This window comes from Xenia sp. Carnegie-2017, unplaced genomic scaffold, assembly GCF_021976095.1.
Source record: "Xenia sp. Carnegie-2017 unplaced genomic scaffold, XeniaSp_v1 HiC_scaffold_6, whole genome shotgun sequence".
NCBI lineage: Eukaryota > Metazoa > Cnidaria > Anthozoa > Malacalcyonacea > Xeniidae > Xenia > Xenia sp. Carnegie-2017.
Genome location: NW_025813526.1, coordinates 9,680,852 through 9,694,864, shown reverse-complemented (window position 1 = coordinate 9,694,864; position 14,013 = coordinate 9,680,852). Strand labels below are relative to the sequence as shown.

Here is a 14,013-nt window from a genome sequence, read left to right as displayed (position 1 = left end):
GAAATATTTTCTCCTTACCAATATTTACATGCCTGCCTCGGGCATCGAGCACTGTTTTTAATACGGAAAATCATAAATTATAAACTTCCTAAATATATATATATATATATATATATATATATATATATATATATATATATATATATATATATATTATATATTAAAAAAACACTTGAGAAAAACGACTATTTTTTTGAAAGCAAACATGTTTCGACATTATCAGAATGCCATCTTCCACCCGTTTCGCTCATTCTAAATGGGTATTACCCAGAGTTCTAAATTTTAGAATGCGGAAGATAGCCACCAATCCGTTTCGCTCATTCTAAATGGGTATTACCCAGAGTTCTAAATTTTAGAATGCGGAAGATAGCCAATTTAGATTGCTTTCTGTGCTATCTGAAGGCTATGTTTGTCTCTCCTGACCTCAATATCTCTGGACACTGTTAGTGTGAGACGGACAGAAAAGATGGCGCTTAGTAGGAGCGGCAATCGCAGGGTAAAACCATACTCTTTGACTGTGAAGACATACTCTGCGGCTGGGAAACTTAGTAGGAAAAATATTTCTCTCTCTCCTAATGTTGTTCTTCCTAATGTTGTTCTTCCCATTCGCACGATCGATGCATTTGAAGGCTTTCAAGAAAACCTTAACGAAGGTACAAATAATTTACGGAACTGGATCTCGATATGAAAGGAGGAGAGTGAATGAAAACGAATCCTGGAAGTGTTTGCAAGATAATTTAGTAAAGTCGTACATCGAAAATTGTGCCATGTTACCAGGACAACTCTGCGTAAAATGTTTAGAAGATGGGATACCAGCAAAGCAGAAATTAGATGTCGTGATTGCGGTCACGGACAGTTCTACTGTTTTGAGTGTGCGAATCCCTTCATCGAACGAGAAATGTTTTCCATTTGGTTGAAGTATGGAAGGTAAGCTTAATTCTTTCTGGCGGCACAGATGAATCCCTATAAAATTTGCCTGCCAGCAAAACATAAACAAGTTGTCGTCTATTAGAAGGCAATTCTAGGTGATTATTTCCAAAAGTCAATGCTTCAGATGAAATATTTTTGCTTTTACATTTGGAATTTGGCTTGTTAAGTTCTATTATTCATCAAATGCTGGCAATTTTACAACCATGTCGTAACTCTAAAGTAACTTAATCTGTAGTATTTTAAATAAGATATGGATTCCATTTGAACAATTATGTGGACACTGAGCATGAAAACACTGTGTGAACCCATGACCTCTGCGGTGCCAGTGCAGTGCTGCACCAGCAGAGGTCACACCAAGAACCTTTGAGTCACATGGATTTTTCAGGTCCTGGAGATTAAGCTAAATTGTCCAGCAATGCTAAGATCAATCTCATTTAATTTTAAACACCACTGCATAAACATTCATCTGTAGTATTTTGTTAAAACTATCAATCATTTTCAAGAAGGATATGCTGCTATATGCTGTGCATGGTGCCTTATGTAATGTATACATGTTCTGATGCTTAAATAACTACACTTTAGACTGATTGTGAAATGTTTGTTCCATTACTTATTGGTGGTATATTACGTGATAGTGAACATGCTAACTGCTCTTCAACAGAATCACGTACTATAATATGTGTGGATGGAAAAGGTACAGTATGGCAACAATGACAGTATTTTGACTTTGACTACATGTAAATGTGTATATGTTAGTAATACTGTTAAGCATTAGCTTCATTTAGGCCAATAATTTCTATGTTAATTATTTACATATCAATTAATCCAATTTTTAATCTCATACAACATTTAGGTCGGCAGCATTTAAAAATTGTTGAATTCTGTCAGTGTATTAAGTATGCTGAAAAACTAATTAAACTCCAGCTGTGGCCAGACCCATCAAATAGTGGAAATAGATGGGTTGTACTTTGCAAAAAAAATTTATTGAATCACTGTTATTTACAAACAACATAAATAATGTGTATTTGCCTCAAATAAGGTAAGAGCACATTCAAATTGTACATGAAGTTTCCTTTGCTGTTATAACTTTGTGTATTCAACCTTATTTTATTTTTGAAACAAATGCACAAGTTTACTAGGTGTTCATTTTATTCTTGTTAAGGTCAAAACATATATAATGTGTTAAACAATGGATCATTTGATGAATACAGGTATGTTATATGTTATAAAACAAAAGTCTATTTACATTTATTGTAGACCTAATAGTTAGATTATATGTGTAGAGTAGTACAGTCTAACCTGTTTTAAGTACACACCATTGGACAACAGACTAGTGTCAGCTTAATGAAAGTGTCAGCTTGATTGAGGTTTCATCATTATACTTCCATTATTATTAGCTATATGAGATTAAGTTTTGGATTTTACACAGTATCTGCTTAGTACAGGGTCATTTAATACAAGAGGTTTGACTGTATATATTATATCATTTAAGAATTTGATTTTTTTGTCAGATATTTCAAACACCAAGTCAGATCATTAAAGTTCATACAGAAAGACCTGATTGATTATAGAAATTGCCCTCTTTGCCCACAAGTCAGTATTTGATTTCTTTTTTCTACTATTTGCTTTGTGAACTATTTTAAATTATATGTTTTTGTCACATATATTATCAGAACATTTAAAGTTGTTGTGAAATATGAAGTGTTACATGTTTACCATAAAATTCGTTTCATTTTATTAAAGAGCTTTGTTTGCTTTAGACTGGTGAGTTAGGTGTGGCCATTCATTCCATGGATGCTTGCTTTGGTCTAACTCAAAAAGTTGGCAGGGAATAGTTTTGCCGTCCCAAACCATGGCTGCCTTAAGTTTGCTGATCAGGATGAAGTAGATGATTTTGTTGATCATTATAGCAAGTCTAATAACAAAGTAGGAGAGGTAATTATTGCATGATGAAGGACTTTGAAGCCTTTCAAAAGTATTCTGTGAAGGGAAGGGGAGTGAATAGTTTGAAAACAAACTTTATATGTAGTCCAATGAAAGCAATGGCAAAGCCAGCACTTTTTACTTTTACATTGCAAATATTTTGTATTCAATCACTGGAAAAACAATGAATGGATTTGATTTTCTAAAGAAATTATTAACAATTTTGCTGACAAATTTGCATTGTAAGAGTAAAGATTGGGCAGGCTTCGCCCTGAGAAAAGTGGGTCTATGCTTCATGCAGGTCCATGGGCCCTCATACATACGTAAGTAGCTACGTGGATTTAAAATCAAAATTACAAACAGCCAATTTTTTTCTTTTCCTTTAATTTATCATGTCTATGCATGGTCTATGACTTGATTGTGTAAACTGTCATGTATTTTTTATAGTAATAAAACAATTGTTATGTATGCGCTAATCTATAATGTGCTCCAACTTATTTTAGAGTTGTCAGATATTTAAGGCAGGAGAAGTTACAGAAGCACTTCACTCCAAAGGAAAAAATCAACTGTTTGATGAAAAGGAGTGTTTGGTAGTTGTTGCAGTCGGCATTCACACCCTGGACGATTTTTCAGCACTAAATATGGGGAAAGGTTAGTGTCTTAGCCTTGGTTTGCACGTAATTATCAATATTGTTGATCTTTGATGAGGTAGTATGGAGAACAAATCGTCGATTATAATTTCTTTTCCTGTGTCAATTTTGAAATAAAGGGACAAAGGACAAAACGATTCTGTGCTAACGAGATCTATTATTACCCTTTAATAATATTTAGTGTCTTATTATTAATATTCAGAATTTCGTATTCGCTGTTCCTAATCCAAAGCATTTTAAAAGATGCTGACCAAAGTCCTGGTGTTGATTTAAAAATAATGTATGATATTGGATGTGTATTATCATCACATTTAAAGGTATCTTAATGTTGGCATGTATGATGTGGGACAAGTTCATTCACCAACTAAACTTTGAATAAATTGGTACCGTTCTAGGCAAACAAGAGGCATGACATTTTGTCAAAAGTGTCAATTTCGGTGCCGATATTTCATTGTTATGGACACAAGGCTTCATGCCAGGTAATGAAAAAGCTTTGTACCTGGTAATGACAAGGATGGATTAAGAGGCGGGATAGCGAGGAATGTGCTCTCCTCCAACCTTGATTAGTGGAGATGGATGAGGAGTGGCATTTTCCCTAAGAAATTTATGTATATCAAACCATCAAGCGATCGTAATTGGGGTTTATGGAGCACAATTTCAAAAATCTCCAATCATTTTATATAAGTAACAAAATTTAACGAAAATGTCTTGCATGTTACGGCAACAAGCAGCCACTAGAATCTTATCCAAACTAGAGCACCCCCTCCCTCCAGAAAAGTACATCCCTGGGTAATGATGTAGCGATTGAAGAAAGACAATCTTTTCTGCTCTGGTTTCTTCCTTGATAAAAAGCCCCCGTAGGTAAAATATTATTTTTTAATGTCTTCAAAAAAACAGGTCAAGTTCAGTCCTAGAAGGCTCGATGGTTTTGGTCTTACAGATGGTGAGGCTATTGAAAGGCTCTGGGCTTACCTTCGTGGGTTCTCAGCCATTACTAAGGAGATGTCTGCCAGTAGAAGAGTAGATCTTTTGACAGACGCTCTTCTTCACTTATCTCGAAGAAATTTTAGCAATGCAGGTGCTTGAATATTGTCATTGCTTTATGCGTTGACACAATGAAAATGTTTTATTTGTTTGTTGCGCCTTAATTGTTTTAATTTTTTGTATATGATTTGTTTCAGGAAAATCGTTAACGTCGAAGCTTAAAAAATGTCTACAACTTAAAATTAAAACGCAACAAGAAATGAAGGATTTATTTAGCGAACTACCTGGTAAGTAGTTCTGGTAGGTTAGAAATTTCTTATGTTTTCTTTTGCCGAAAAGTATTTAAGATTTCTTTTTGCCTAACCAAACTCTCAATTCAATTTGCATCCAAGGAAATAAGAATTTATTTTGTTTGTTAGTGACGTACGATCCTGAAATTGTTTGTCAGTGGGAGGCCAGAGAGAAGGAAATTATGTCAAGAGTCTACCCAGGTATATAATGTTATTCATGGCAAATAGTTTCATTCTTAACAATTCAGTCTGTAGGATATAAAGACATACTTTTAAATACAGAACATAAAGAAATCACGGAAAACTGGAAAGTGACGTACGTTCAAAAGCTACTGCATTTTAAACAACTAAGGTAGGTTTTTTAATGTACTAAACTGGCTGTTTCTCTATAATACATGCCTATAGACGTTTTAATATTTCTTTTGAGCCTAATTGGTGAATTATTAAATTCTTAGTGCTACATCATTCGGATGTTTTGAAGAAAACCGGGAGATAACATCTGAAGATTACTCAATTCATCAGATGTCGAAAAAACTATACCAGTATGTATAAATGTGTCAAAGCAATATTTTGCTTTAAAGTTTTTTTTACATACGCGCAAAATTTATGTAAACAGGTTTCGAAAGATTTTAAAAGATATTGAACGAAAGCATTCTGTAAAAGAAAGATGGAAACCTGGTCATCCTAATTTTGACGTCGTTGCATTGCAAGTCATACAAAGAAAACGAAAAGATACTATCGGAGCTTTACATGGACTTTCCATAGAAAGGCATTTCTTAATAACATTGAAAAAGAAGTATGCAGGTACTGTAATGCACTGTAAATTTCGAATACTTGTAACCTAAGCTATGTTACCATATCTGTCTTTTGTTGTTCTTGTAAATGTTAATCTTGTATTCCTTTTACTTGTTTAGATGGTCAGAAAATTGCCACTCGCTTGTCCAGGCAAATCACCAAGATCACGAACAAGATGAAATTAACAATTGAGAAACACAATGCTGCCATTGATTCTCTTCGTGATTTTATAAACAGTTTACCCGATCGTCTGACATTTGACAACGCGAAAGATCCTACATCAGACCTTTATGAGGGAATTGAGTCTGGTGAGGATGACATTCTAGGGGAAGCCTCGGTCCCAGTATACACAAAGAGGAAGGCTATTGAAATGTACTTAATCCTAAAACGATGTGACGAGGAAGAGAAACTTTTAAACTTGGAAAGAGAAAGGCTTCTATTGTATTACACCAATCTTATCTCAAAAATTGATGAAGCACTTGCTGATCTTGGTGATTTGAGCAGCGATGAATTCATGCTTGGTTCAAAGCATGAACTGATAAGATTTAAAACCAAATTGCGGAATGAGTTGTTCAGCTTGAAGAAAAGTTTTGAGCTTCCACTTGGAGAAACTTTTCTTCTCCAGGCTGAGATTGTCAACTTAACCAATGATGTCAACATTCCCAATGAATCTGAAAGCTCGCCGTATGAGGAATCCGATACTGAAGAAGAAAACATCGAAGAGCTCTCAGAAGTGGACAGTGACATTGAATAGACGACATAGCTACCATTCGTAAACTAATAGCTACTTTCTATGTACTTATTATATAATTTAGTTGTTCACGTATCGAGTATAACTGATATCACGCAAACATTTGTGGTTTTGGGACGTCATGTTAGTGCACAGTCATTTTCTTCTTCTGTACAACACCGGAAGTTTTGACCTGTCGTTGAATTGTGAGAGAACTATGTTCTTTATTATTTATCAATGTCTTACAAGTAAGAGTTTATATGCGACATATATCCCAACCAATTAGCTCTGTCTGCCCAACCCAATTCATCTAAAATTGTGAGCATTCATATCATATATAAAATAGCCGAGACGTATCCAAAGCTTTGTCAGTTGATCAACGGGGTCTGGGGCGAGTTTTGAAAACACCGAATTTCATGATTTGTCCGTCTAAATCATCCAATTTGTCTTTTAACGTTACAAGCCTTCCCATGTTTCATATTTTGCTCGAGATTAACTCCAAACAGATGACTAACTTTACCGATGTTCAAGCTAACGAAACGATGCTGACGAGAGAGTGCGGTCTGGTTCGGCACCCTTGATGGCACTGCCGCTGTAAAAGGTAAATGAGAAATGAATCCGAATACGTGTTTGGATTGAAATAATATAAAACTCAAAATTATTAATCTGCGTTACTGAGCACTGTTGCCATTTCACAGAACACGTAAGCCATTTTACAGATCGAACACTCTTGTCATGTTGCACGCCTACGGTAATCATTGCACGTATTACGTATCACGCATTCTTGCCGTGAGCTTCAAATACTTCTACGCAATACCAACCCTCCCTACAATCACATTCTAAAGTAACATTCTGATGTTAAGAAAAGAACGTGATCGGTTTTTTGGGGGTTGTTTTTATTATAAGATGCTACATACTCTGCTACTAATAAGGTCCATGCTATAAGGGTCGTTGTACTAACTAAAAAAATCAATATTTTATTTGAAACATAATTTGTTAAAAAAAATTTAAAGCCACAACTGTCAACTATTTGCTGTAACAAAACATTGCTACTGGCTACTGCATACTTTTGTGTATCAATCACATATGCTCGATGATATTGATTATGCGGTGCTGTTTATTTCACAAAAGCACCGTAAAGTGAAAATGTCGACGCAGCGGAATTCGAATTTCGAAATGTTAAAAGTGGAATTCATTTATGATATATATGTTGCTTTATTTTGAGTGTTCGTTGGTACCGTAAATGAATTTATCAACGGCCAGGGCGTTTAATCAATTCTAGATGTTGTGGTGCAGCGAAATGAAAAGAGAGACGTGTATATTAGTTGTTTGTGTGAACAAATATAAAATAAAACTAAGACAAACTAAACTTCTTATAAGCCAAATTGTGAACCCACTATAATTAATATATCATAAAGGTAATGTTGTGAAGGTGGTGGGTGTCTATCGAGGACGGGACTTTATTAGTAAGTAGCGTTGCAAGGAGGGGGGGGGCGTTTAATATGTATAAGGTGTTAATTTAATATAAGGCATTTATTAGATCTTTTCGTCACATATGCCCATATATCATCTGAGAAATACAATTTGCCTTATGCAAACCAATGAGACCTTTGGGAAAACTTGAGAGCAGATCAGTGCAAGCAGGAGACCGAAGGTCTTGGGTTGCACGATTGCATCTGCTCGAGTTCCCACAAACGGCTTCAAGGTTTGCATAAGCCAGTGCAATGGTGCAAACACGAAAACAGTTTTACCTCTTGTATACAATGATACGAAACAATAATTCGAAACAGATAAATTTACATCGATATGCAAATTTTTTGGTTAATAGATTGATTTGATTGGTTGAGTTGAAGTCGGTTTGCACAGGTTAATGCACACACGGCTATAGACCAATCACCGAGCGGGTACTATTGTTTTTATTTTATATATGGACAATGGACATTACTCACATATGTTGCATACTCTTATAAACTGTACTGCCCGTCCATATTAAAGCCCATTTATGTCATTTGAGTTGAAGCAATGCCGAAAAAAGATGCATCAAGAAGAAAACATAAACCGTCTCACTTTCGAGAAGCTCGTGCAAATTGGTGAGAATGTCTCCACTTGTGGTGTTTTTTGTCAACCGGTGATCCGTGAACGCAGTCGCTTGTGTCCTTAATCGTTATATATGACTTTATTATAGGTTGTCAACTCTGTTTCATCAAGATTCCTTATGTCGCGTAAAATGCTCAGATGTTCTAAAAGTGTTGAGAAATAAATATAAGAGTATATCTGTTCGAGAGTGTGGGTTCATTGTACGAAAGTGTTTTCCTACGGTGAAGCGAATTCATAGCAATCATGTCTACTTTTATTCTGGCATTAGCCACATCGACGCCATTGAAAATGTTAACCAATGTCATACGGAAAATGGTATGGTTTAAAATAGCTAGCGCAGTCCCTAATTAACATAAATTTCAGAGGCACACGATAAGAATAATTTGAGGAAGGGCTTAATTTTTGTGTTAATTGTATATAATATTGAGAACCTTTTTTGGTGGGGGGGAATGATTTTCCATCTTGAGAAGAACTACCTTGGACATGGAGCAAACTTTATTTTCTTGTCTCATTTCATAGATTGCTCAACTGAGAATAAAATGCTATGTGGATTACCTGATTGCATGAGTATCAATCGGTCGGAATTGCTACGTTCCTCATCAAAGAAGCCTACATATTCATTCCCAAATGGGAATTTTGATAGCATGGAGTTATGTTGGTTTAGAGGAATGGCAGTTGCAGTGAGGAAATCTGAGTTTGATGTCATTGATGAAGCAAGAACTATTCTTAGCTTACCATCTCATCCATGTTTTCCAATCTTAATTGGTATTTGTCGGGATGAAAAGCCATTCATTTTAATAACAAAATTTTATGGTCATGTAGGAACTGGAGTGTACATGTCCTTGGAAGGATTGTGCTATACTCATGGAATCACTTTTGCCGAGTGGATATCTTTATTAATTAAGATATGGGAAGGCATAGAGTTGTTGCATTCTTGTGGATTTGCTCATGGAGGTCTTGGAGTTCAAAACATTATTGTTGTGAAACAAAAAGAAAAGAAAAAGTTTGGGTGCCAGTATTTCTGAATCTTAATGAAGTCAAAGCTTTATGTGGAAGTATTGACAACAACTTAAGTCAACAAGACTGCTTAGACTTTGGCATCTTGCTACATAAAGTAACTACTCTCCCTGCAATAAAAGAAACATATGCATTACGCCAGCAAGAGAAATTAACTCAATTGTCCAAAGCTATTTCTTCTGGTTGCAATGCATTGTCAATTGCAAGACGTTTAAAACATATTGCACAAACATAAATATTTTTTACTGATGCATAAGTATCTCAATTATTACAGTTATTTTTACAAATATGATATCTTATTTGCCCATCCATTGAATTGTGCATGTCTTTGTGTAGGTGAAAGGTAGAACCCCCCCCCCCTCAAAAAAAATTATTTTTCTATATAATGTAGTTTTTACTTTTGGGCTTTAATCTTCGAAATTTTAATTATAGAATTAGACATTCTGCATGGCTTATATGTGAATAGTAGAATATTACCTTTTAAAAAAACATGTTCAATCCAACTAAAGCTGGCTTATCTACAATCCAACTAAAACTGAAAACTGAGTTGATTACAATGCACATATTGCAGTGCTACCTATTACCATTGTAAACAATTTCATTGGTGTGAAATTGAAAACTATATGTATCCCTGTTTTGATAAAATTTGAGTAACTTTCCTTTCAAAGGACTTGTTCAATATGAAGGTTTGGGTATAATCAGTAAACCTATGAGTCTCAAAATTACATTGCCATTGTCCTTAATATTTTTTCCAAAGATTGTTTCCTTTTTTAATAAGGTGGAAGGTATTGCCTGACTCATGATTTAGCCAACATCCTGTCAATTTACCTCTTGCGCTTATCTGGTGCAGAGCTTGTAGAGATCCTGTAAATGAAAAAGCCAGAACTGACTTTCCTCATCATCACAGTACACAGGCAAAACGAAATGATTTGCCTGAGACACATATGCATTCAATTTTTTTTTTAACTCTGTCAAAGCTTCTGGACATAACACTTTCCAGTGTGTTGATATTATTTCTTTGATTTCAGAAATGCTATGTGTCTCATTAATATCCAATACCTCCACATCTTCTTTTGATACTTTAAAGTCACATTTTCCGAATACATTACTAAGCAATTCCTTGCAGTCTTCACCAAAATCTTGCAAAGGTGCACCTTCTGACGTTTCAAGAATGAAGGAAATACTGTCCTGGCAGTCCATGATTTTTTGTATTTCCTTTGAGCCATATTGTCGTGGCTTCTTTAGGCGAATGTTATCTGGTAGTCCTTCAACATGAAAACCACCAGAAAGATATGGAACGCGAGAACCAGTCACACCTTTTGCTTCACCTTTAAGAAAAATGCTCACTGACAAGAACTAACAAACATAATGACTTAACAACATGACTGTAAAAAGGGTAATTTTTACAAAATTACTCACAGGAAAAAATTTTGTATCTTCCATATACTTTTTATTAAAAAACAGAGAAGATTTCTTTATGCAGGTGTATCAAAAGGTAAAATTAAACTATCACTGTAAGGTAAACACTACCATTCAGGAATATACAGGCAACCTTTGTACATAACTGTTATTAACAACATTATACTGTTTTCAAAAGTATTTAATGAAAAGTTTATTCAAAAAAGATTTTTTTTAAACTTGCAGCCATAGAGTGAAATACTTTATCCAGGCCTGTGGTGGTTAAAATTACACCTGTATGATCACGTCACTCTCAATGGTGAAGACCTGCGTACAAGAATAAATAAAAAAATTAACTTACCATACTTCTTGTTAAAGAGCATTCTTACATCCTCATGAGTCCATTTCTGTTTTTCTCGGTCTACATCTACCAAATATAGCATACAAATTTTTTTTTAGCTATACAAACTACAATTTTATCCCAAAAAGCTTGCTTCGTGATTTTTCACACTTTTTAGAGAATTTAATGAAGAGAGAGAAATCACGAAGCAGGCTTGTCAATATAAAATTATAGTTTGTGAATTTTCATTATAAAAGTGTGCTCAATATCTTTATAGATTGAGCAAAATATAAATTCATAAAAGTAAAATAAAGCATCGACTAAACTGTCATTCACCTGGTGATTGCCAAAAGGCGTGAAACACAGTGTAGCAAATGGTTTCATGATATTATATACGTACACCACTTTATCGGATACCAAAAATACCTTAATATTTACCGTTAGAAATATGCTATTTTGAGATGGGATGAACATTTTGCAACCATACGTAACATGAAATTATAGTAAAGCTCTGAAACTTAGTCATATGTATGTACTTGACTACCATCCAGTAACTGGTATCCATGAAACTGGTGCTGACATATCAACAGAAGTTAAACTTTATGCCTATTACGAATTTGTGATCTTTGCAAATTTTTTACTCTTTACCAAACATTGCTTGAAACTTGCACAAAACTGCTGGTTCATTGTGAACAAATCTTTTTCCTCCTGATGAACCAAGGACATAAAGTTCTTTTTTTCCATTCACCAGTAAGCAGCTGGCCTGGCAACCAAGATACTCCAAGTAACTGAACTAAAAGGAAAGTAAAATAATTGATAATGGTTACATTAGGCATAAGTACTGCAAAAGCTATGTATAGTTTGCAACAATATGGACTTTAACAAATGGCATGAGATGACATTTGTTTTATTATTATTGCTACTATTTTTATTTACTATACATAGTTTCTGTTGTTGTTGGTATTGCTATGATAATTATTATTTCTACAAATGTAATGCTATACCATCAATGCTATTGTAATGATCATCATTACTGATGGAGAATTAAACAGAATCTTTTGTTGTCCAAACACTATTCTACATATCCCAAATTATATGACATATATGTCTGCATTACATCTGTGATCAAGACAGTGAAATACAAATATTGTCATAAAATATCAGCAACAGCAGCAACAACAATCATCTCTTCAGTGATTAATCTTCTTGGAACCAAAAGAATTTTACAATCACTTTTCACAGCATTTAGTAACTGTATAAATTTTCAATTTCACACAAACTTTAAACTTCATACTACCATTAAATATAGTTTATTATTATTAAATAATTTCTTCATTAATTCTTTCATAGCCTTATGAAACAGTTCAACTGACACATTCCACACAACCAGAATACAAAAAAGATTTTCATGCCAGATGACGTTCAAGTCAAATTTCATGCCAAAAGAAAAACAAGTTTGCAATAAGAAATAACTTTCTATCTGGTAATCACTGCAACCATGTTTGCACAAAAAATACATGCTCAAAACAAAGAGTTTTACTCAACATAACACTATTAGAAATGCATCCAATGTTAAGGCAATATAAACTTCCTTTATCAGAATACCATGAATTATGTACATTTCCAGAGACTAAAGTCTCCCCAATCAATAGCCTATTCTAATTTATTCTAATTACTTAATGCTACCTCTGCTATTCATTGCAAAATTAAATTATTAAAACGACTGTTACCTCCTCAGCTAAAAGTTTCATATGCTGATCAACCAATTTTGTTCTTTGAGCATCATCTAATGTCACTGGGTTGTTTTTCATGTAATTAGCTTTCTGTATGTATTTATTTTGCTCGGATTCTCCTAAACCAATCCATTTGACAGAAGCCAATTTATTTTTTTCACTCTGGTGAGACAACCCCTTTACTTCATCTGCAATAATGGATAAATTTGTCAGGCTTTCATCATAGTGAATTCTTGATGGGTAACATTCCTTAAACCCTTATTGATTATACTAAAGTGATTTAATATTTCATTCACCTGATTTAAAAATTCTGAGCAAAATAGATTATATCCGCTTGACCCCGTAATCTGGGTGGTGGTTTGGGGACTTTGGTGGATTACATGAGGGTAGAGGTGACTCAATTATTAGATTGACATTTTCTTTTGACAGAAGCAACTTTGTTGCCAATCCATTTCTGAAAAAGCATAATGTCAGTTGTGAAGAAGCTTTTGAATAATTTCAAAACATGCAGTATCAAACAAATTTTGTGAAATTTTTACTGACATTATAACATCAAGTGTTACAATAAAGCTACACCAGTTACTGTGTTTCACAGCCTATAACTCTGTACATAAAGGATGTCTATTGTATATCACAATACATTATAAGAATGTGCTTTTTGAAAAAAAGGAAAGTTTAGAGTAGAACTTCATACAAATTACTGTGGAGTAGAAATACAAATTTAGGGATGTGATTAAGATACGGATAGCTTTGATTTGATAGCGTTGGTTTCGTTGTTGGTTTATTGCATAAAGAAAAAATTTTAAAAGACGACGGACACAAAGAAGAGGTCGTTCTCACCTTGACCTTGTCCACAGACAACGACGTTTCTTCGGCGGCTGTTTTTATCAACTCAAAACACAGAGTAGATTTCATGCCATTCTCAAAATAGTAATTAAGAGCATCAATTTGCTCTCTTGAAAGTTTGTTATGTTTTTCAGGTCTGTTGTTCATTGTATTTAAATAATTCCTTTGGTATAGATTATTAGTGTATGTTTGGAAACAAAAATGGCGACGATCACAGATATTATTATCCTCACACGGTTAGCACTATTTTCCACCCAGCAAACCGCCCTTTACTTTACAC

At 34.3% G+C, this 14,013-nt stretch overlaps 3 protein-coding genes and 2 long non-coding RNA genes across 8 annotated transcripts; 4 read left to right on the top strand and 1 right to left on the bottom strand.

Annotated features, from left to right (window-relative positions):
* The first annotated feature begins 876 nt into the window (after positions 1–876).
* LOC124458197 lies at positions 877–1,982 on the top strand. The gene is made up of 3 exons (XR_006953068.1): positions 877–927; positions 1,513–1,624; positions 1,784–1,982. It is a non-coding gene; the product is annotated as an uncharacterized LOC124458197 (long non-coding RNA).
* Positions 1,983–2,104: 122 nt separating this feature from the next.
* Positions 2,105–2,745, top strand: LOC124458147. Its single transcript, XR_006953034.1, has 3 exons — positions 2,105–2,141; positions 2,442–2,523; positions 2,691–2,745. It is a non-coding gene; the product is annotated as an uncharacterized LOC124458147 (long non-coding RNA).
* A 3-nt stretch (positions 2,746–2,748) lies between these two features.
* On the top strand, positions 2,749–6,392 carry LOC124458146. 4 transcript variants are annotated; one of them, XM_047008225.1, is made up of 11 exons: positions 2,749–2,865; positions 3,357–3,504; positions 3,706–3,820; positions 3,899–3,982; positions 4,401–4,581; positions 4,685–4,774; positions 4,907–4,978; positions 5,060–5,129; positions 5,233–5,319; positions 5,394–5,581; positions 5,692–6,392. In XM_047008225.1, exons 3-11 carry the CDS (start codon positions 3,782–3,784, stop codon positions 6,324–6,326), a joined length of 1,446 nt encoding a protein of 481 aa, XP_046864181.1. In that variant the 5' UTR covers positions 2,749–2,865; positions 3,357–3,504; positions 3,706–3,781; the 3' UTR covers positions 6,327–6,392. The 4 variants fall into 4 exon arrangements, with proteins under 4 accessions (XP_046864181.1, XP_046864183.1, XP_046864182.1 ...); XM_047008227.1 differs by lacking the exon at positions 3,706–3,820; XM_047008224.1 differs by lacking the exons at positions 2,749–2,865; positions 3,357–3,504 and adding an exon at positions 3,534–3,561.
* Positions 6,393–8,139: 1,747 nt separating this feature from the next.
* On the top strand, positions 8,140–9,424 carry LOC124457085. The gene is made up of 3 exons (XM_047007375.1): positions 8,140–8,392; positions 8,488–8,714; positions 8,919–9,424. The coding sequence occupies exons 1-3, from the start codon at positions 8,325–8,327 to the stop codon at positions 9,422–9,424; spliced, it is 801 nt and encodes a 266-aa protein (XP_046863331.1). The 5' UTR covers positions 8,140–8,324.
* Positions 9,425–10,182: 758 nt separating this feature from the next.
* On the bottom strand, positions 10,183–13,957 carry LOC124458100. Its single transcript, XM_047008192.1, has 5 exons — positions 13,728–13,957; positions 12,885–13,075; positions 11,803–11,947; positions 11,176–11,241; positions 10,183–10,744 (listed from the first exon to the last, which is right to left on the bottom strand). The coding sequence occupies exons 2-5, from the start codon at positions 12,963–12,965 to the stop codon at positions 10,254–10,256; spliced, it is 783 nt and encodes a 260-aa protein (XP_046864148.1). The 5' UTR covers positions 12,966–13,075; positions 13,728–13,957; the 3' UTR covers positions 10,183–10,253.
* Between the last annotated feature and the right edge of the window lie 56 nt (positions 13,958–14,013).

Coding starts and splice junctions, on each gene's coding strand:
- LOC124458146 (XM_047008224.1), top strand. Junction 3,983..4,400: donor GACACAAGGCTTCATGCCAG/GTAATGAAAAAG, acceptor TCAAAAAAACAG/GTCAAGTTCAGTCCTAGAAG. Junction 4,979..5,059: donor TATGTCAAGAGTCTACCCAG/GTATATAATGTT, acceptor TTTTAAATACAG/AACATAAAGAAATCACGGAA.
- LOC124457085 (XM_047007375.1), top strand. CDS start 8,325: ATGCCGAAAAAAGATGCATCAAGAAGAAAACATAAACCGTCTCACTTT. Junction 8,393..8,487: donor CGAGAAGCTCGTGCAAATTG/GTGAGAATGTCT, acceptor ACTTTATTATAG/GTTGTCAACTCTGTTTCATC. Junction 8,715..8,918: donor CCAATGTCATACGGAAAATG/GTATGGTTTAAA, acceptor CTCATTTCATAG/ATTGCTCAACTGAGAATAAA.
- LOC124458100 (XM_047008192.1), bottom strand. CDS start 12,965: ATGAAAAACAACCCAGTGACATTAGATGATGCTCAAAGAACAAAATTG. Junction 11,948..12,884: donor TGAAACTTTTAGCTGAGGAG/GTAACAGTCGTT, acceptor CTTTCCTTTTAG/TTCAGTTACTTGGAGTATCT. Junction 10,745..11,175: donor GCTCTTTAACAAGAAGTATG/GTAAGTTAATTT, acceptor TTTTTCTTAAAG/GTGAAGCAAAAGGTGTGACT.